This window comes from Haliotis rufescens, unplaced genomic scaffold, assembly GCF_023055435.1.
Source record: "Haliotis rufescens isolate VD_foot unplaced genomic scaffold, xgHalRufe1.0.p SCAF_1, whole genome shotgun sequence".
Lineage (NCBI taxonomy): Eukaryota > Metazoa > Mollusca > Gastropoda > Lepetellida > Haliotidae > Haliotis > Haliotis rufescens.
In genome coordinates, this window is record NW_025963779.1 from 29,782,191 (window position 1) to 29,805,058 (window position 22,868).

The 22,868-nt window shown below is 43.3% G+C and overlaps 1 protein-coding gene across 1 annotated transcript in view; it reads left to right on the forward strand.

Moving 5' to 3' along the window:
- The window catches only part of LOC124114095 (sodium- and chloride-dependent neutral and basic amino acid transporter B(0+)-like), a 38,762-nt gene extending 18,401 nt beyond the window's left edge, over positions 1-20,361 (forward strand). The window contains exons 3-16 of the mRNA XM_046474648.2: positions 3,772-3,903; positions 4,540-4,680; positions 5,421-5,592; positions 6,738-6,876; positions 7,595-7,729; positions 8,750-8,853; positions 9,399-9,523; positions 10,270-10,382; positions 11,405-11,533; positions 14,219-14,318; positions 15,260-15,387; positions 16,110-16,265; positions 17,023-17,175; positions 19,141-20,361. Of these exons, the coding sequence (XP_046330604.2) occupies positions 3,772-3,903; positions 4,540-4,680; positions 5,421-5,592; positions 6,738-6,876; positions 7,595-7,729; positions 8,750-8,853; positions 9,399-9,523; positions 10,270-10,382; positions 11,405-11,533; positions 14,219-14,318; positions 15,260-15,387; positions 16,110-16,265; positions 17,023-17,175; positions 19,141-19,197 (1,784 nt within the window). The 3' untranslated portion in view covers positions 19,198-20,361. The remainder of the gene's footprint in view (positions 1-3,771; positions 3,904-4,539; positions 4,681-5,420; positions 5,593-6,737; positions 6,877-7,594; positions 7,730-8,749; positions 8,854-9,398; positions 9,524-10,269; positions 10,383-11,404; positions 11,534-14,218; positions 14,319-15,259; positions 15,388-16,109; positions 16,266-17,022; positions 17,176-19,140) is intronic.
- Positions 20,362-22,868: the final 2,507 nt, after the last annotated feature.

The window sequence follows — 22,868 nt, forward strand, 5'->3', positions numbered from 1 at the left end:
GCAAGATCGGTAGATGGCTACACAAAATTCGACCCAAGATCCACCAAAAGCCATACTGAATTGAAAGGAAAGTTGAAATAGCCATCTCACGCATAAGACTCGGTCCGAAAAAAAGCACTATGAAAAGGTTTGTCCATCTTGCAATCAACCTGAATCCATTGCTCACTTGTTACTGGAATGTCAAGACCATGCCCCAGTCCGTGTTCGGCTAAAACAAGAATTGCTGTTAGATCCGCTACCTGTCGTAGAGGAGATGCAATAGCGAAGGCCAAACTAACTCTATTTCTTAGAGATGGACAGCTACTCGAACGTGTATAAACAGAGCAGCCAAGGTTAAAAATGAAATTATATCAATAAACGAAAATAGAAATCATATCAATACAAAAACAGAAACTCTATGAATACCAAAACTCACAATAGATATGTGTTACGCACGCACATGAGTCCCAAAGAGGGACAGATCAGCCGAAATTGCTTAGGCAGAGGGCGACCTCTTAATCACTTAAAAATCAACTACTACTACTGTTCTTTAACTTCTTGTGAGTACTATGTATCGGTTATCTTACCCGTACAGAAACCGCTCATGCATAAGAGACGAGTGAGTGAGTTTGGTTTTACGCCGCTTTTAGCAATATTCCAGCAATATCACGGCGGGGGGCACCAGAAATGGGCTTCACACATTGTTCCCATATCGGGATTCGAACCCGGGTCTTCGGCCTGACGAGCGTACGCTTTAACCACTAGGCTACCCGACCGCCCCATACGAGAACAACCCGGACGGGAGAAGTCTCCTGATTGACCCTGATAGTAAGACGTAAGATCTGACGCTGTAGTAATGAGAAAATGAGGGGTCTTTATGTATTTGGATATTGTGATTGCAATGTTACAGTGATCTGCTCACGGAAAAAGTATCGTCTGACAAACAACTTAGGTTAACCATACTCGTAGCGCTTTGTGCAACGGAGCCGTGTTACTTTAGTCAAGGTGTGATAAATGCGCTCTTTGGCTCACAGCCTTGAAATGAGCACGATCAAAGGAAATTGAAATGAAGGAACTAGACTAGATGTTTTCAGTAAGTGGTGGTGTGATATTTAAGCATGGGAAAATTGCTGATTTCTTTAGATGTAGATAAAGACTACAAACATATAGGGATCAAGCATCTGGGATCAAGGACGGTTTTATTATCGCTTGAAGTTTGACAAAATGTCCTTCATCACGCCCTTCCTCTAGTACTTGATCTCGCCATATATACAAACCTTGCTAGTGTTTTTTGTTTGTTGTGTAACGCCGCACTCAGCAGTATTCCAGCTTTATGACGGCGGTTAGTAAACAAGTGTTGACCAGACAATCCAGTGCTTGACATCATGAGCATCGACCCACGCATTTGGCATACGTTGACATGCATCAACCAAGTCAGCGAGCGAGCCGGACCACCCGATCCCGTTATTCGCCTCTTACGACAAGCATAGTCGCTTTTTACGGCAAGCAGTGGTGGTGAAGACCTGTTGTACCACGGATTTTCATGCAAGTGTGAAAGGAGCACAGACCAGTTGTCAGTCATTTGAACATGCCAATAATTAATTCAAAATTTTACGTTTAAATTCAACCTCATTAAAATCAGATCTTAGTTCTCGCTATCGCTAAACAAAGATCTGAGGACATCCCATTACGGGTCACGTCAGAACGACCATTCATCCGACCAATCAAAGCGTCGCTTACCAGATCATGAAAGTGACAGTCAGAATGTGTTTACTGATCGTGCAACCTCGAAAACGTTAACACGGGGTATTCCAAATGACAGTTACGGCCCTGATTCCGTCCAAATTATCGTCTATCTCTCGCTTCCATGGGAGAAACATTTAAACGGAAGATGTGTTGCACTGCCATACAATCTCAACCATATATTAGACATTCCGGAATGTTCGTTTGTTCAGTTTTCAAAATGTTAATCGAGAACTGTGTCAACATATTTTTCAAGCGTAGTCTGAAATGGAATCGCCAGGTTGAAACGAGTGATGTAAAGCTAGAGAGAGCTGTTTTCTAATTGGCTGATGTCGTGATGTTAGTCATTTCAGTGGTCGGTCAAAGTACACGAAAGGTCGTTCTTATGTGACCCGTAATGGGATGTCCTCAGATCTTTGTTTAGCGGCAGCGAGAACTTAGATCTGATTTTAATTAGATTGAGTTTAAATTTTAATTTCCAGATTACTTTTTATCCCTCTTTATGTCTCACAGGTATCAGTTTGAGGCATGATTTCTAGACATTTCCTCGATCAATATTTATCTCTGTGAAACCTGACCGCCTCCGCGGTCTTGTGGTAGAGCGTCCGCCCGGAGAGCGGAAGGTCCAGGGTTCGATCCCGGGCCGCGTCATACAAAAAGACGTTAAAAGATTGTACTTGTTGTTACCCTGTCTGGCGCTCGGCATTAAGGGGCTAAAACAAGGACTGGTCGGCTCGGAGTCAGTATACTGTGTCTGAGTGGGGTATTCATGTTAAACTGCGGCATGGTATCTCAGTGAGCTAGCACTATAAACGGCATCAGTCCGGACTAGTACAAGCAGCCACACACACACACATACACGTGCATGCACGTCGCTATATAAGTGCAATAATCTTCGACGCGACGTTAAACCCAATTTCACCTCACCTCACCTCTGTGAAACCTCAACCTATCCATATCGGTGTTGTGTGTTATTTTATGGAACGATAAAATTATTCTGGAATATATACTACTCAAAAGAAGTTGAGGAATATCCGATGTTTTTATTAGTTAATGTAATGACATATCAGAGGAACTCTAGTCATATGAAACAAATCAGGTGTTATTTTACTTCTTTTGGGTAATGTATAATACATGCTGAACGGCCAATATCAATAAACGAATAACTGATTCAACACACTAAGCATCATGTCACTTCATTGCCGTGTACATGTAGGTACAAGACTTGTTCATTATGCTATTCAGTCACAGGATGGCGTAACCTTTTATGCGTAACCCACGTGAAGGTCCGGTGTAGAATTGGTCTTCAGCAACCAATGCGTCCCGTTAGAGGCGTCTATGCTTGCCGTAAGAGGCGACTATGCTTGTCGTAAGAGGTGTCTATGCTTGCCGTAAGAGACGACTATGCTTGCCGTAAGAGACGACTATGCTTGCCGTAAGAGACGACTATGCTTGCCGTAAGAGACGACTATGCTTGCCGTAAGAGGCGACTATGCTTGCCGTAAGAGACGACTATGCTTGTCGTAAGAGACGACTATGCTTGCCGTAAGAGACGACTATGCTTGCCGTAAGAGACGACTATGCTTGCCGTATGAGACGACTATGCTTGCCGTATGAGACGACTATGCTTGCCGTATGAGACGACTATGCTTGCCGTAAGAGACGACTATGCTTGTCGTAAGAGACGACTATGCTTGCCGTAAGAGACGACTATGCTTGCCGTAAGAGACGACTATGCTTGCCGTAAGAGACGACTATGCTTGCCGTAAGAGACGACTATGCTTGCCGTATGAGACGACTATGCTTGCCGTATGAGACGACTATGCTTGTCGTAAGAGGCGACTAACGGGATCAGGTGGTCAGGCTCGCTGAATTGTTGACGCATGTCATCCTGTCCCAATTGTGTAGATCGATGCACATGTCAATCACTGGATTGTCAAGTCCAGACTTGATCATTTACAGAACCCAGTCATGTAGATGGAACAAACACGTCTATGCATAACCTTTAATGGAAAAAATTATATTCCTACCAACTGATTCACATTTCAGGTGCGTTCTTCATCCCCTACACCATCATGCTGGGACTCGTGGGCATCCCCATCTTCTTCCTCGAGCTCTCACTCGGCCAGTTCACCAGCAGTGGACCCGCCACCTGCTGGAAGTTTGCACAGCTTTTCAGGGGTAGGCAACTCTTCTAGTGAGGTGGTCTCGTAGTTTCTCCAGTTTACGTGACTATCTCATTACTTTGCACAATATTGTTGCAGTGACTCTTGTGTAAATGTTACTCGATATCAAATTGTATACGGACATGTCTGTTAACCATAAACAAAACGTTTCTCAAAAACAGCTGACATGTCGAAGGAGTGATATTTCACCTCCACTCCGTTTAAAATATTCACAATGATTTAGGTTATTTTGGAACTTATTTGCTATGGCGTGAAAACAATGAACATTAGCCGTTACAATTCTGTATGTAGCATATACTTTACAAATATTTCTATTAATAAAAAAAATGCTTTAAAACTCTGCAATGCAGTGTTTCAGTCTGTATCGTACCAAGGTGCGCAAAGCGTGAGTACGAATCCAATATTTGATTCCATTATAATCCTTCGTCTGTCAGTATCATACCCGTTGATTTCGTCAAATGGTGGCATCACTTCCGTCTTCGTCCCAAGCCGCCGTCGTAGAACTTCATATTCCGTACAAAGCAGCGTTACATCCAAATCACTGCCCAGTATCCGAAGTACAACTTTTGAAAATATACATATATGAATGATGGGTGATATTTGCTTACATTCGATGTGTCTGCCCCTGCAGGTATTGGTCTGGGCATGGTGATCGTTTCTTCCCTCGTCGCCGTCTACTACAACATGATCATCGGCTGGGCCTTCTACTACCTGTTTGCCTCCTTCACGTCCAAGCTACCGTGGTCCGAGTGTGGGGATTGGAGCTCAGAATGTAAGACTTCACTTCGTTATTAAAGCCCCGTGAATAACACGACTCCCTACAGTCAAAACACGACTCCCCACAGTCAAAACACGACCCATCACAACTCCCCACCGTCAATACACGACCCATCACAAATCCCGAGCGTCAACCCGCCACGACCCATCACAACTCCCCACCGTCAACCCACGACCCATCACAACTCCCAACCGTCAATCCGCCACGACCCATCACAACTCCCTACCGTCAACCCACGACCCAACACAACTCCCCACCGTCAACCCACGACCCATCACAACTCCCTAACGTCGTACTTCTAAGGTACCCGTGGAGATCCGGGCTAGAATTGATCTTCAGCAACCCATGCTTGTCGCAAGAGGCGTCTAACGGGATCGGATGGTCAGGCTCGCTGACTGGGTTGATGCATGTCATCGTAACCCAACTGCGTCGATCGATTCTCATGTCAGGCACTGGATTGTCTGGTCCAAACTCGATTATTTACAGACCGCCGTCATATAGCTGGAATATTGCTGAGTGTGGCGCTAAACAACAAAAATACAAACAAACATACATACTACCAAGACGCATCACATGTTGACTCCTATTGGTTTCCTTGTCCTAGCGAGTGTTCTAATGTTCCCAAGATGCGTTGTGAATCAACTGGACCACATTAGATTTCAAGTACCTCGCGTTGTGAGGTGCGACTCTGTTACCATCATTAACATAACCTGCTACTGTCGTGTGTCCTTCAGACTGCTTGGACCGTCTGCCGCTTCTGGAGAACTGTACCATGAGGAACTGGACTGCCACCGTAAATGGCACCTGTTTAGACGTGAACCGTACTCTCATGGCACTCTACAACGAGACCCTATCCAAAGAGACCATGGGTATTAAGAGGAAACTGCCAAGCGAAGAATACTTGAAGTAAGGCAGTCACAGGAGAATAGCAAATCACTAAGTTTAAAATGAGACATAGTTACTGAAAGTTCTCATCTATTATATGATTTGAATACGAAACAACTCGACTCGTGAAGATCCGGGGTAGAATAGATCTTCAGCAACCCATGCTTGCCGTAAAAGGCGACTATGCTTGTCGTAAGAGGCGACTAACGAGATCGGGTGGTCAGGCTCGCTGACTTGGTTGAAGCATGTCATCGATCCCAATTGCGTGGATCGATGCTCATGATATCAATCACTTGATTGTCGGGTCCTGACTCGATTATTTATACAAACCGCGGTCATATACAGTAGAATAGGGATATAACGAACTACAATGGACCGGAGAAATCAGTTCGTTATATTCCTTGTTCGTTATATACGTTTTCGCTCTGAAACGTCAGCCATCTTGGCTAAAACAAAATACAATACACATACACGTTTATACACGTTTCCTCCCGCATCTACCGGTGATTCAGTTAAAAAGTACCAACAGTTTAATGCAATGGTCGGACGAAATTGTATCTGAAGTTATTATTTGATCAGAATTAAGATAAACATAATGCAAGTTTACCTAGGTTGAATCGTCACCAGTAATTGTGTTGATTCGCTTCTGATTGCGTACATCCAATTGTCATTAACACTTGACACTGAGTGAAATTTCTCAGTTCGCTATACACGTCACTAATTAGTGGTAGATGGGCTTGTCGGGGGATCAGATATCAGTTGGCTATATCCGTTAGTTCGCTGTAGAGGGTTCGTTATGTACGTAAATTTTATATGATAATATATAGGAGATAAATCGGGGATGTTTTAACAGTTCTTTGTATCGGTTTGTTCGCTCTATCTGTGTTCGTTATATCCGTGTTCTACTGTAGCTGGAATATTGCTGAGTGCGGCGTTAAACAACAAACAAACAAACAAACAAAATACGAAACAACTCACGGAGTTTGTGTTTGGTTCAGCAAGAGAGTTACACTAGTTTGCAGTGGTCCTCGGAGGAGCTACCAAGTCTCAGGTCCACGCTGGAACCGAGGGCGTTCACTCCCATTTTAAACCGACTCAACGTGATAAAGCTGAAAAAATGCTAAACAGGGTGTTAAAGACACTCACTCACTCACTTCTTCTTGCAGCAACGTGGTGCTGGGATCTGGCTTCAGCGACGGGATTGGTGACCTCGGTCCTGTAAGGTGGCAGCTCGTCTTGTGTCTCCTCCTGGCCTGGATATTCGTGGCAGCCACTCTCAGCAAGGGCGTCAAATCCTCCGGCAAGGTGGGTCATGGCAGGTGGGAAGGTTGGTCATGGCAGCCAGATAGTTGGGTCTTGGCAGTCGGCGAGGTGAGGCATGGCAGGTGGGAAGGTTGGTCTTGGCAGGTGGGAAGGTTGGCCATGGCAGCCAGGTAGTTGGGGCATGGCAGCCAGGTAGTTTGGGCATGGCAGCCGGCGAGGTGGGGCATGGCAGGTGGGGCATGGCAGGTGGGAAGGTTGGTCATGGCAGCCAGGTAGTTGGGTCATGGCAGCCGGCGAGGTGGGGCATGGCAGGTGGGAAGGTTGGTCTTGGCAGCAGGCTAGGTGGGGCATGGCAGCCAGGTAGTTGGGGCATGGCAGCAGGTGGGAAGGTTGGTCTTGGCAGGTGGGAAGGTTGGTCTTGGCAGCCGGCGAGGTGGGGCATGGCAGCCAGGTAGTTGGGGCATGGCAGCCGGCGAGGTGGGGCATGATGGCAGGTGGGAAGGTTGGTCTTGGCAGCAGGCTAGGTGGGGCCGAGCAGCCGGCTAGGTGGGTCATGGCAGCCGTCTAGGTGGGCCACGAGAAGGTGGGAAGGTTGGTTATGACAGCCGGTTAGGGGGGTCATCATGGCAGCCGGCGAGGTGTGTCATGGCAGGTGGGAAGGTTGGTCATGGCAAGTGGGACGGTGGGTCATGGCAGGTTGAAGTTTATCATTTTATCTTATGTTCCAGGTTGAAGTATGTCGTTTTATCCTATGTTTCAGGTTGTTTACGTCACCGCAACCTTCCCCTACATCGTTCTGATCATTCTCCTCATCAGGGGTGTGTTGTTGGAAGGCTACGAGAAGGGAATAGAATTCTACATCACACCTAAGCTCGACAGGCTCTATGACGCCAGGGTACGAGATTACAACAGATTTCATCAAAATCCTTAAGAATAGATTTATTTGTTTAACCCTGCAGTATTTGCAATGTACTTTTATCCCGACGTCCCGGCATTTTGTGGGGATGGTAGCCAAAAGGGAAACTGGTATCGGATGGCTACCCCTTGAAGCCCACAAACCCAGTATAGTCAAACCATGAATCATTATCAGGGTGAAACTGGGATTCGGAACCAACATCCTAGGATGTTTTCATGTCTAACGGCCACTCATATGATCACATGGCGTTGCGTGCTGGTGTCATCGTTCCTCAACCCTGTGGATCGTTCATGCTATAAATCGGGGCGGTGGGGTAGCCTAGTAGTTGAAGCGTTGGCCCGTCACGCCGAATACCCGGGTTCGATTCCCCACTGGTTCAATGTGTGAAACACATTTTCCAGAGTCCGCCGCCGCCGTGATATTGCTGGCATATTGCATAAAGCGGCGTAAAACCATACTCTCTCATGCTATCAATCACTTGTACGCCCCGGGTATGCTTATCAATAGGCCTAAGTTATGCAGCGGAAACATTGCTCACATGTGTGTAGCTTGTACTCCCTCACTAATCTCACAAACCAGCTAGGGGGAATTTAAGGCGCCGCGATACGCTGTGCAGAGTTGCGTCCCTTGGGCACGCCAGAAACCTATGGTTGTGGGATCGAATCGCGGTCCGCCCCAATTATGTTTCTAGGTTTGTCAGCACCATACCCCTCCCACATTAACTGACACACCGTGATGTAACTGTAATACTGTCAACTCACTCACAAACCAGCTGACCCGTGAAGAATAGGTCTTCAACAATCCATGCTTGTCGTAAGAGGCGACTAACATCACCAGGTGGTCAGGCTCGCGTTGATTGATGCTCATGATGTCAATCACTGGATTGTCTGGTCCAGACACCATTATTTACAGACCGCCGTCATATAGCTGGAATATTGCTGAGTTCGAGGTTAAACAACAAACAAACAAAAAACACAAACCAGCTGTTTTTGTCTCCAGGTGTGGAAGGATGCAGCTGTACAGATCTTCTTCTCGCTTTCGGCCTCATGGGGAGGACTGATTGCCCTCTCCAGTTACAACAAGTTCCATAATGACGCTTTCAGGTGAGACTGTCGTGCAGAGTTACGTCCCTTTGGTAGGTCTACCGGGATCATTGTATGATCGTTTCTCAGCACAAAACCTGTGCTGCTTTCTTTCGCCAAAGTGGTTACGTGTACGACATTCATCACTTCTTGCTTTCCTCCCACATTAAGGGCGACACGGATGGCCGAAGGCGCCACCGCTGTGTTGAGTTGCGTCCCTTTGGTGATCCAGAAACAAACATCTTGATTTCTGGATTTGTCCACACCACATCCGTCTTCGTGGGTTACACCCGTGGCAAATGCCGAACCCCTTATCAATTTGGACTTTCCTCTCACATTATCTGTCCCGCCTATATATAACTGAAATCATGTTCAAAGCAGCGTTGACCCGTGAAAATCCGAGTTAGAATAGGTCTTCAGCAACCCATGCTTGCTGTAAAAGGTGACTATGCTAGTCGTAGAGGCGACTAACGAGATCGGGTGGTCAGACTGGACCAGTCCCTTGAATGGAACACTGTACCTTCCAGGGTGTGATCCAAACGTTTATGCAATTATTATGATTTCAGGGATGCTCTGTTGGTTTCCCTTGGGAACTGCTTGACCAGTCTGTTTGCTGGTTTTGTCATCTTCTCGTACCTCGGCTTCCTGTCCACTGACCTCAACATGCCCATAGAGGAAGTCGCGGAGAAAGGTATTTCCTTCATTTGAATTAACGAATGTTCATGACATCAAAACTGTGTACATCCAGAAGAACCAAATGTTACGACAGGTCCATCATAGTATCTTTGCCCATGACGATCCAGGTTAGAATAGGTCTTCAGGAACCCATGCTTGCCGTAAATGGCGACTATGCTTGTCGTAAGAGGCGACTAACGGGATCGGGTGGTCAGGCTCGCTGACTTGGTTGATGCATGTCATCGTATCCCAATTGCGTGGATTGATGCTCATGATGTCAATGACTGGATTGTCTGGTCCAGACTCGATTATTTAGACTGCCGTCATATAGCCGGAATATTGCTGAGTGCGGGGTTAAACAACAAACAAACACAAACAAGCTGTTTTTGTCTCCATAGTATCTTTGTAAATATACTACTCAAAAGAAGTTCATGAACCCCCTATTTTTTTCATTTTACTGTAGTTAATCTGCCATGGCATGATGGAATAAGTGTATAATTGTGAAGGAATCGGGTGATCTTGAGCTTCTGTTTAGTTGTGCATAATGTAGAACGTATGGGATCCCCATTACAGCAAATGTTCGTAGATGTTGTCAAACAAATAGCACGTTCTATTCGATATAATGAAACAACCAACGCAGTTAGTTTAATTTCTATTGGCCATTAACTTGCAATGCGTTGTTAGTTGTCGCTTGAGTTCCTTAACAGTTTGAAGTATCTGGTACCACAAGTTGAGTTGTGTAGTATAGGTCTCTCTGTTCAGGGCCCACGCTGACATTTGTGGTGTATCCATTCGCTGTGACCAAGATGCCCATCTCGCCACTGTGGGCCATCCTGTTCTTCATCATGCTGGTCACTCTGGGCGTGGACAGCGAGGTGAGTGGGCGGGGCGCTAGCCTGCAGGTGCATTAGACACATGTTACAACTGATAACGGTCTGACACTGCCAACTCTCTGTCACATTCATACTCAAAATAACAGCGAAACTAACTTGGAACGCGAAGCAGTGTTGTCAGGCAGTCTTATAAATTCAAACCATTCTATTGTGTAACGTTTTTGTTGAAATGTGTTTCTTTTGTACATTCAAAACAAAGTGGGGGGCACGGGTGGCCCAGTCGTCTAAGGCGCCGCGATTCGCTGTGCAGAGTTGCGTCCCTTGGGCACGCCAGAAACCTATGATTGTGGGTTCGAATCCCGGTTCGCCCCGATTATGTTTCTAGGTTTGTCAGCACCATACCCGTGCTCGTGGGTTTCACCGAAGTGGTAAACGTCTGAGACCTGCATCACTTCGGGCTTTCCTCCCACATTAAGCTGACACGCCGCGATATAACTGGAATAATGTTAAAAGCGGCGTTAAACCTATCTCACTCACTCACTCAAAACAAAGTGAAAATTGCACAAAGAGGTGTTTTTGCAATAAAGTAGTATATGTCGAATGTGTTGGTAAGATAGTAAGTAGTAAGGTGTTACAGATGTAACATGAGGGAGCGGAGGAACATTGTTTGTGAGAACTTTCAAAACTTCCTTGGATTTCTGCCAGTAGAGAATAGGTTAGATTATTGTAAAACATCAAACGTCTGTCAAGGTATGAATATTATGGAACGTTTCAATGCTTATTGAAACATTGTCTATGATCATCATCCATTTGAAATTTTGGGTATGTGTAACAATCAAACTTGGCATATTAGATTTAAAATGTGGTTACCATATATTGTATTTATAACGGTACATGTTGGCGCTGGAGTTTTCACTTTTTTATACTTTCTTGTATAAAGTGAGTGTGGGGTCGGGGCGTTATGAGACACTTTGCCCACTTTCCTCTCATGCTACAATTAACTGATTCTGTGTTGGCCAGACTGGTTTGTTCTACTGGGTAAACTCCACCTGTTTCCTCTTCAGTTTGTCCTGGTCGAGACCGTCACCACCTCCATCATGGACATGTTTCCCCAGACCCGGAAGTACAAGACCTTCACGGTGGTCACGTGCTGCGCCGTGTTCTTCCTGCTCGGCCTGACTCTCACCACTAATGTAAGCCCTGCGTTAATTACTCGTGTAATATATATATATATATGATAGCTACGCGATAAATCGACCGTGTGCGAAATACGCATCAGTCGGAAAACGCACGTTAAATCTCCAAAGTAAGTAAGTAAATCGCAAAGAACAATGACGAACGAAGCGTGGTTTAATTCACGATAAAACGTTGTTCTATCATGACGTCATGTCTGGAGATTCGAACATGCGCACGAGAGGGAAGTGTCTAGAGTGGGTTGTTCCCCATAGATGTAGCTGGGCAAAGCAGATAAACGCAGCGGCCGAACAATCGCACCTCAAATGTCGGAGATATGACAAACCGTATTGGGAGGAAATATGTTTATTGTACGAAAAACAACTCCCACTCGTCGTTTATTTCTTATATATGTATACTCACCGACAAAATAAACGCGAATACCATACATGTTGGTTAGAGATATTAGATATTGTAAAATAACACAAGCAAAGATGAAGTTTGACAGTCCAAGTTTGTAATGGCGTTTACAAACTGTATGTTTAATTTTGGTTTTAATGTCAATTTTAACAATGTGGACAAAAATTATTAACAATGTGATGAAAAATTATGCCAATAAATACCCCCAGTTTTGATCAACTGCTATTAAGTCTATTTGATTTTATTAACAGGGCTCAGTCTCCAAAAAAGTAATAATATTAAGTTATATTAGCTTTCTTGTCTTGAAAACATGTTATTATAAGTAATAAAATGTCAAGAGATTACTTCTTAATTTGGCCTTAAAATGTATCAAAATATGTTACTAGTGGTAGTGAATGATAAGTAGAAGTGTCCAAGACCTTGACCCGTGATCGTCACGACAAACAGAATTTGTGCTAATATCTGATACAATGATATTTAGGACAAGGATAGATTCAGACCAAGCGACTGGGAGGACAGTTTGACAGACGTCAAACGTACGCTAAGACCATTGGCAAAATAGGCTTATAGGAGAAAATATGCCCTCATTCCAAGTATTGATGTTGCCCTATATGTCCTTGAATAATTCGGACAGTAACACGATTAATTAAAATACTTGGCAAATATTAACAGAGAAACGGACAAACAGATTGTCAATATTGCCTTGAACTGTCGGCAATGAAATGTCATAACAGAACGACTGTCATATTGCAGACCTGTACAAATGCAAGAAACATGGGAATGTATATGTTGTCCTCTATGTGTCTGAATATTGCAAATCTAGATTAGACTGCAGGAAAATACTTTATCATGAATCTATGACTGTGATGTGAAAACGGTCATCCAAGCTATAAACAGTCACTATGCCAAGCGTAAACATAATTGACAGGTCACCGTAACCTTAGAAATGTCAAACAGATCAAATGAGTTATTCAGTGCGATCAAGTGTAATTATCATTAATATCCAAAGCGAAATATACTTTGAAACATTTTAGAGCAAGAAAGTTATCAGAAAATCTCCAATAACCAGTGTATTAGGTCATTGTTTATCTGGATCAAATGTCAACTTACTCAGTTACTGTCTCAAAATATCCACGATGCAAGAGTGTATACAAGAAATAGTCCCTGACAAACACCGTTCTTATCACTCAAAATACATCATGAATCCAAACAGTGAACAAATATAATCACAAGGTAACATGGAATGCATCAACCTGTACAATCATAGTGCATAATGATAACAGTAGGTATATTATTCATGAATGTAAATAGCGTAGTGACACACACTGGTAATCAGGTCATTCCTGACAAGTGCTGCTCGCGCGAACGTTCAGTGATAGATAAACATAGCTATCAACAGTGAACATGGCCCACAAAGTTGATTCAGATAGATGAAGTTCATTTCCAGGTAACTATCTATGGTACTATAATCTTATTATTTACTTTAATGTGAAAATTATGTATGGACATTTGCAGATGGATCGTGATATAACGAAAATAGGTGACACTTATGATGGACAAGGTTTACTAAATGTATTTTAATTACAATTATTGCTTATATTGGACTTCTGTAACAATATGTATATCGTTTAAGGGAGGGGGGTGGGAGGGTTGCTTGCGCACAGCTGCGTTAGTGTTGAAGGCGTCATTATGGAATAATATATGTGTATACTAGGGCTGCAATGAATAACCTATGAGGCGAATACGATTCGTATCACGAATCTAGGGTAATGAATACGAATATTAGGCCTAATTCACGAATACAATAATACGTCAGCAGTTGATGTATTATTTGTTATATTCAGTGAAACATTAACAACATAAATTATTTGACACGGTTTGTTAATTATTTATATTATACATTTATATACTGCACTTGTCCAGGTACTTAGTCTTAGTATCTGCTCAAATGCTACAATGACCAGTCACCAAATTCCTGTCAAATTAAATATTATAAGAGTGGTGTCTGTAAAGAAACCTATGCATATCATATGTTCTTATGGACATTTTAGGTACAGGGTATGTAAATGCACATGATTGCATATTCATAAATATTCGATTCTAGTGGCAACAAATAACGAATTCAATTCATGAATGGATACGGTTCGATTCACCGAATACGTGAGTGAATCGTAGCGGCCCTAGTGTATACATGTAGGGCTTTATGTATATATGTTGGGCAGTCTTGTGACTGTAAGGATCTGTGTACACTGTAAACTGCGACTGTGTGACCTTGTCTCGTACAGGGCGGCCTGTACATGCTTGACCTGATGGACACCTACGCTGGTGGATGGAACGTGCTGGTCATCTCAGTGTGTGAATGTATCGCCATCAGTCTCGTTTATGGTAAGTCAAATTCTATATCCTTTGATTTCTCAAACCAAATAGGGGACCTGGGTGGACCAGTCGTCTAAGGCACCACGATTCACTGTGCAGAGTTGCGTCCCTTGGGCACACCAGAAACCTATGATTGTGGGTTCGAAATCTTCCCTCCGATTATGTTTCTAGGTTTGTCAGCACCATACCCGTGCTCGTGGGTTTCACCGAAGTGGTAAACGTCTGAGACCTGCATCACTTTCTGGTTTTATCCCACATTAAGCTGACAAGTCACGATATAACTGGAATAATGTTCAAAGCGACGTTAAAAACCCAACTCACTCACTCACTCTCCAACCAAATGAGTAGCGGGTCATTTGTACATCCATCGGTCATTCTATATCATCAGAGGAAGGATGGTCAGGCGCTAAAACTCGATGTGTAGGGCCGCTGAACCACAAGAAGTCCATGGTATTTTCTACCGGGAGATGCGGGGTAGAATAGGTCTTCAGCACATACTTGTCATGAAAAGCGGCTATGCTTGTGGTAAGAGGCGACTAACAGGATCGGGTGATCAGATTCGCTGACTTGGTTGATGCATGTCATCATATCCCAAATTGCGTGGATCGATGCTCATGATGTCAACCACTGGATTGTCTGGTCTAGACTCGATTATTTACAGACCACCATCATATAGCTGTAATATTGTTCAGTGCGTCGTTCAACAAACAAACAAACTTTATTGTTTCGTTTGCAAATACTACATGGGGCCTCCGAGGTGTGTACAATTGTATCGGATCATCGACGGGAGCCAAGTAGACATTTAGGATCATGGTGGGTGCGGCATTAAACAGCAAACAAACAAACTGGGAGCATGACCTTCACGAATAAGGGTTGGTAGACATCCAATCTTCACAAAGATCTTCACTGTAAACACTCCTGACCAATGCCTGTACTGTTTGTCTTTCTAGGTGTGAGGCGGTTCCTCAATGACATTGAATGCATGATTGGAAAGAAGGTGTGCGGCTTCATCCCGTGGGTGATCATCAAGTACTGGTGGGCGGCCTGCTGGGTCTTCATCACCCCCTTCGCTGTGACCGTGAGTAATTTCCCTATATATATATATATGTTGCCCTGATCCTACTGTCTCAGATTTAAGAAACCAATGATCTTACTAGGTTTGTCGTCACTCCACCTGTGCTCTTGGAATACAGCTATTACACTGACGACTTGTTTTTGTATATTCAGCTGATCTCATGTGTGGACAAATTATATGCTTTATTACAACGTATTCTTTATGATAAAAAGGGGGCGGTCGGGTAGCTTAGTGGTTAGAGCATTTGCTCGTCACGCTGAAGACCCAGGATCCCCGACATGGGTACAATATGTGAAGCCCATTCTGCTGCCTCCCACCATGATATTGCTGGAATATTGCTAAATGTGGCATCAAACCATACTCACTCACTCTTTATGATAAATGTTTTACATCGGTATTCTACCACTTCCCCGGTAATTATGACACTCAACATTGTTCTTTGATGTTGGGTAGGTTCTCAATAAGACTGGATGCGCTCTTGGCATGTGTTGTCTGGAATTGCCAATATATAAAAGAGCATAAGCCATTATCATCAATAATAGGGGCGTTCGCTCGTCACTCCGAAGACCGGGTTCGATTCCCGACATAGGTACAATGTGTGAATCCAATTTCTGGTGTCCCCCGCTGTGATATTGCTGGAATATTGCTAAAATCAGCGTAAAACCAAACTCACTCACTCATCAATAGTAGCAGTATCAAATAGATGTTATGGCTTCTTGTTGCAGTGTGTCATGGTGTTCTCATGGTATGATTACACCCGTTTGGATGGCTACCCGCTATGGGCTGACGCTCTAGGATGGTTGATGACATTCGTGGTCATCCTTGGCATCTTTATTCCTGCTATCATCTACCTCTGCATCACACCAGGAACTTGTGGCGAGGTAAGTATATACACTGTTTGAAGCACTTACCCGGCCCTTCGTGTGTGTGTGCTGATCAGCTCCAAGGATGAGACAGTCGTGGTTCAGAATCCTTGATTGTTGATGTTTGGCCTGTCAGGTGTCTCTCATTGGTTTCCTTTAGTGGCAAACGCCCTGTTGTCCCACTTGAGCTGATGCATGACAGTAGGAAGCATTCCTTAAACAGGGGACCAGTGAAGATCCGGGGAAGAATAGGTCTTCAGCAACCCATACTTGCCGTAAAAGGCAACTATGCTTGTCGTAAGAGGCAACTAACGTGATCGGGTGGTCAGGTTTGCTGACTTGGTTGATGCATATCATCAATCCCATTTGCTAGGATCGATGCTCATGATATTAATCACTGGATTGTCTGGTCCAGACTTGATTATTAATACAGACCTCCGTCATATAGATGAAATATTGCTGAGTGCGATGTTTAACAAAAAAAACAAACAAACAGCAACCTTAAACAGGATTGAACTGCTTCACTGATTGAATCGGAAGACCCAATGCAGTCTGGGCTAAATATGGTTGATACAATAATGGCAACCGATGAAACTCGATCGTGGCTGTGAAATATCATATTCAGTAACGCAGTACCCATAATATTCACTACAAATACACATTCCAAAGGTAAATGCAATGAAGCTGTGTTAGTTCTGTCAACGTAAAGCACCATCAATCAATCGGTCAAACCTTACTGTTGTTTATCTTGTTAGTCAAATTCAATCTTCAACAGAAATTACGGACACTGACGAATCCACTGGTTGAATGGGGTCCCGCCCTCGTGAAGCACAGACGCCTTGTGGCTCGCTACGTCCCGAATTACGTGGTGGATCCCTGGGGAAAGGAGGACCAGAATGGCATCGCACCTTCTGATATAGCTGTGGAGGTAAAGATCTGAACAACCGTCAAGGTTGTTTTTTTCCCATACACCAGGCGTTTACTCATGCTTTAACCGTAACGCCTCCGTTGTCTAGTGGTAGAGCGTCCACATGGAGAGTGGAAGGTTCGGGGTTCGATCCTCGGCCGCATCATACCAAAAGACGTCAAAAGATGGTACTTGTTGTTACCCTGTTTGGCGCTCGGCATAAGAAGCTAGAACAAGGACTGGTCGGCTCGGAGTGCCTGAGTGGGGTATTCATGTTAAACTGGGGTATGGTATCTCAGTGTGCTAGCACTATAAATCGGCATCAGTCCCGACCAGTACAAGCATACACACACACGTGTATGAACGTCGCTATATAAGTGAAATAATCTTGGACTAGATGTTTAACCTCACCTCACCTCACCTCACGCTTTAACCATTGTGATGACTTCACTCTATTGGTGCATTTGATTCAGAGACCCGAATTCGTTTGCCAACTCTGTATGTGCATTTTAACATGTAGGATCAACAAATTCGAGCGATAACTATTTTCCATTACGAACCATAAAGATACTTTTCAATATCAACACTCACTAAATCAACATTACAGTAATTTACACAGTAACTTGTTGTTTTTTTTGTTACTGTTTGTATTTTTTGTGTTTTGGGATGGGTTACCCTCGGTGTTATGTTTGTGTTTTGGGGGAGTTGGGTTCGATTTGTCTGTTCCTTGACAGAATAGGTGACCAGTTCAATATGATTGTCGTGAGAATCGTCACAGATGTTCTGCCGCCAGTTTAGCTAAATGCTTGTCATTGTGTACATGGATCGTTACTCATGCTTTCAGTGGGGCGGTCGGGTAGCCTTGTGGTGTAAGCGTTCACTCGTCATCCCAAAGACCCGGGTTCCATTCCCGACATGGGTACAATGGGTGAAGCCCTTTTCTGGTGTCCCCCCGCCGTGATATTACTGGAATATTGCTAAAAGCGGCGTAAAACCATACTCAATCATGCTTTCAGTCACTGGTTTCTATGGTAAAGACTTTAATGGCAGAAATATTGCTGACTGTTTAACACTTCATAATCTAAGGGGCTACGGGTGGTCCAGTAGTCTAAGGCATGGCAATTTGTTGTCCAGAGTTGTCCCCTAGAGAAACCTATGAGCGTGGTCTCAAGTCCTTGTTCGCTCTGATTATGCACTAAGTTTTGTCAGGTCAAGCTCATGGGTATCGCTAAAGAGGTAAACGTCAAAGACCTACCTCCCACATTAAGTTGACAAGCTGGCTATAGCTGAAATACTAGTTAAACCAACACACCCACTCGCTCATTGGTACAACATATCTGAAAGCATCAGTGATCACTGACCCCACTGATCCCACCACTGCCTCCGTAGTCATACCAAAATACAAAGACACTAATAAATGGTACTTATTGTTACCCTGCCAGCATTAATGGGATAAAACAAGGACTGGTCAGCTCGGAGTCACTATACAATGTTGGAGTGGGGTATCCATGTAACACTGCAGCATGGTACCTCTGTGGGCTAGCACTATAAAGCCGATACTGGTCCGGACTAGAACAAGCACTCACAAGTGTACACACGTCACTATATACACAACTACTAAAAGAAGTTAAAGGCAACCCGATTCTTTCATATCACTATGATCAATCTGTCATAGCAGATGTTTGCCGTAAGAGGTGACTAACGGGATCGGTTGGTCAGGCTCGCTGACTTGGTTGATGCATGTCATCGTATCCCCATTGCGTAGAACGATGCTCGTATCAATCACTGGATTGTCTGGTCCAGACTCGATTATTTTACAGACTGCCGTCATATAATTGTAATATTGCTAAGTGTAGCGTTAAACAACAAACAAACATGGCAGATAGACTATAGTAATGTAAAATAGATCGGGTGGTCCTTGACTATTTTTGAGTAGTATAAGTGAAACCCATTTCACCGCACACATTCCACCACTTTTTTGTTCAGATGCAAGATGCACCTGGCTACACACCAAGTCCGGAATACTACGCCCAGAAAATGTGAGAACTACTACAGCAACGTCTACAACAGCTACTACAGCTATAACTACAACGCAGCGATCAACATTCTCACGATCACGTCTGTTAGTTTGGACATAAGGGGCAAATGCCATTGCATGGAAGTTGTGTGTCCAAGGAAGATAACTATTCAAGACCCATAGAGCATCAAGCATGTAGCATTTCCCCTTCTCTTGTGAGTTAACCTTGGAGAAGAGTTACGCCATAACTGGTTTGGGATACCCGTTAATGTATTGTATAGTTACAAACATGTCGACGAAACCCCAATAATTGTAAATGCAGTGAGTGGATGATCACATGTAAATATGTACAAAGTTGTTAGAACATTCAAGTGCTTGAAGGTCAGGATCATTTGTCGGGTTGAGGTCGTTGCTACATTTTTACAGGACTACATTTGTTTTCACGTGTTACTTTCTTTACTGATGTCAGAGCCATTGATTCCATCGCCCCCATTGACATAAAATCGCAAAAGCAACCGGGTTGTTAAGTCATCAAGGATGTTCCATCGGGTGAAGCTGACATGCAAGTTATACTTGTAAGCAGAAGAGTGTTCAAAGCAGTGTAAAACCAAACTCACTCGGTGGAGCTAAGAGAAAGTGTAAATCAAAGAAAACATGAAATTATAGGTTTTTTCTCTGAATGCAAAATATAAGAGTATTGTCCCTTTCCATACTCTACAAGCTCCTTCCAAGCGTGTGACACCTTTGTTACACTCTCGATAACAGTGAGCTCAGCACAAGGGCTATCGCTGTGAGGAGCTTGATCATTCTAAATGTAAATCTCGCAACTCATCGGCTTTGGAAATAAGGCGTCATTAATACATTACATTTGTAACGGATGTATTTGTAAACCAAGTAAATCCTTGTCTACGCCTTATATATGTTATTGCACTGTAAGTTCTTAAATGATTGTGTCAGATGTAGGCAGTGTTCTATGGGGTAAGGCATGTTGAATGGTATATATATATATGCAATATTTGTACACATACATATATAGTTGGAACAATGTATTTTAGATAAAATCATGAAAAAATATTTTCTTTCTATGAAGCAAAGATTTTAGAATACAGGACTTTACTGATCTATATATGTTTACAAGAAGATAGATTTTTTTTAAACTTTTGTAATAAAAATCACATACTTGTGTCAAATGGACTTTGTTTTGTGGTATATTGCCTAAGTTAACATACTGATTGAAAGACGGTCAAATGGGCATTGCGACATTTCTCCGGAGAAGGTAACGTCAACTGTCCGACAGTTCTTCTGTGGCGGTTGAGTATACAGTGCGACATTTATGTGACGGTTGCGTCGTCTGTGTGGCAGTTCCTCGCGTAGGCAGCGGTGTCTGTCACCCCAAAAGACGTTAATAGATGGTACTTAATGACTGGTCAGCTCGGAGTTAAACTTTAAACTCCCATTTCACCTCGGCTCCTCAGCGGTTTTTAGTGACAACAGCGTCAACAACAGTACGACTGTTGTAACTCAGCAGCATTCATAGTACTTCAGTTCCGACAGTAAGACAGATCTCACTAAAGCCAACATGTGATGGTATTTTAACAGTACTGAGTGAAAGAAGCCGAGCATTCGTGACCAACTCGTGCCATCCAGGAACAAAGCTAATGTAGGTTACATAAAGATACGAAAGGTGAGAAATGGATAGCCGGGTTGTACGACATAACCAAGGTTCTCCGTGAAGTTGATAGTTGTCGAGGCAGTGATGACAGTACATTGGTTTGACTTCGTATCACGCCACATGATGATTTCCCGAAACGACAAAGTTTGGTTCTTTGCACACAAAGAAAGATCACCAGGCCCATGTATAAGATATCTTGCATGATTTATTTGATAATGCAATTGGGATACGATGACATGCATCAACCAAGTCAGCGAGCCTAACCACCCGATCCCCCACAGTCGCCTCTTACAAGCATAGTCGCCGGCAAGCATGAGTTTTTGAAGACTTCAAGGGTTACTTCATTTAGTGAAGTGAAATATGTTGACTCAAAAATGTTTTATATAGATAAAAAATAGGTAAAAATTATATATAAGGTTGTACATATGGTGTTGCTAGAAAAGAATCGTAACACTTTGGTTTACAAATATGAACAATATTTTGAAAAAGTCTCATACATTAAAACAATAAAAAATACGTCTCTTCTGACCAGTCTGAAACAACTCCTGGATGTGGGCATGCCATGACCGGCTGCACAGAGTTGTCTTCCTTTGGCACTCCAGGATCCTATGATGGATTTCTCAGCACCCTACCAAAGAAAGTCATCATTGGTCAGTAAATAAAAATATATTTTTTCGGGTTTCACCGAAGTGCCACTGTGGTAAAAATGTCTGAGACCTGCATCACTTCGGGCTTTCATCCCACATTAAGCTGACACGCATAATGTTAAAAGCAGCGTTGAACCCAACTCACTCTAAGACCTGTTCAGAGTGGCATTTAACTCAATTATAGTACTCGCTACTTGAAATAGAATCAGGAAATATTGCCATTGATAATGAACCAAGATAGTTACGTGTTCTAATACTTCTAAAGTGAAAACAAGCCATTCTGGTGATACAGAATATTACTTATGGTTAGGACAAATTGCAAAGTGCGCTTTTAAAAGATGTTTCAACCATTAGGCTGAAGATCACCATTGAGTTTTGATCACATAGTTACAATCTCAGTAAGGATTAGCAGTCATGTGTCTATGAGCATGTTCAGCAGTGCGTGCATCTGGAACTAGGTCAATAGCACTTTAAATGGTACATGTGGACGTTTTTCTGTCAGTTTGTACCAGTAATCTCGTGAGTGCAGCGCCAGCTGTAAGTTAGTATGTTTGATTCCAGGTTAACTCTGAACATGCAACATATTCATTTACATGCTTGTCCAGTCTAATAATCGAGTCTAGACCAGACAATTGAGTGATTGACATAAGCATCGATCCACACATTTGGGATAGGATGACATGCATCAACCAAGTCAGTGAGCCTGACCACCCAATCCCATAAGTCGTCTCTTACCCCAAGCATTGGTTGCTGATGATCTGCCACAGGATCTTCACAGGTCTCATTAACATGCAATACAATTACACCTAACTTTCATTAAAAAATTTGGCTAGATTTTCATTACCATTTCTATTTACATTTGGTAATGTATTGACTGCATTGTGGTCTTATTACTGCTTCCTCTTTGACAATATCAAGTTATCTATAATTGTAATTTAAAGATGACTTCTAACTTTAGAACCCAGACTAGTTGGTTCTACACTGCTATTGACTTTGTTCAAGATGCATGCACTGCTAAATATAACCACTCAGAGTCAGCTGATGATAACCCGTGATTCTGTTTCTAGTGGGGAGGTTGGTTGGTTTGTTGTTTAACGCCGCACTCAGCAATAGTCCAGCAATATGACGGCGGTCTGTAAATAACCGAGTCTGGACCAGACAATCTAGTGATTGAAATCATGAGCATCGATCCACGCAATTTGGGATCGATGACATGTTTCACTGAAGTCAGCGAACCTGACCATCCGATCCTGTTATAGCCTCTTTCGACAAGCATGGGTTGCTGTCACAACTTGCTGAAGACCAATTCTACCCCGAAATGTTTCCCAGGGATACAGCAACCCAAGGTGTTTGACAATAAACAACCCAAAGTAAGTCA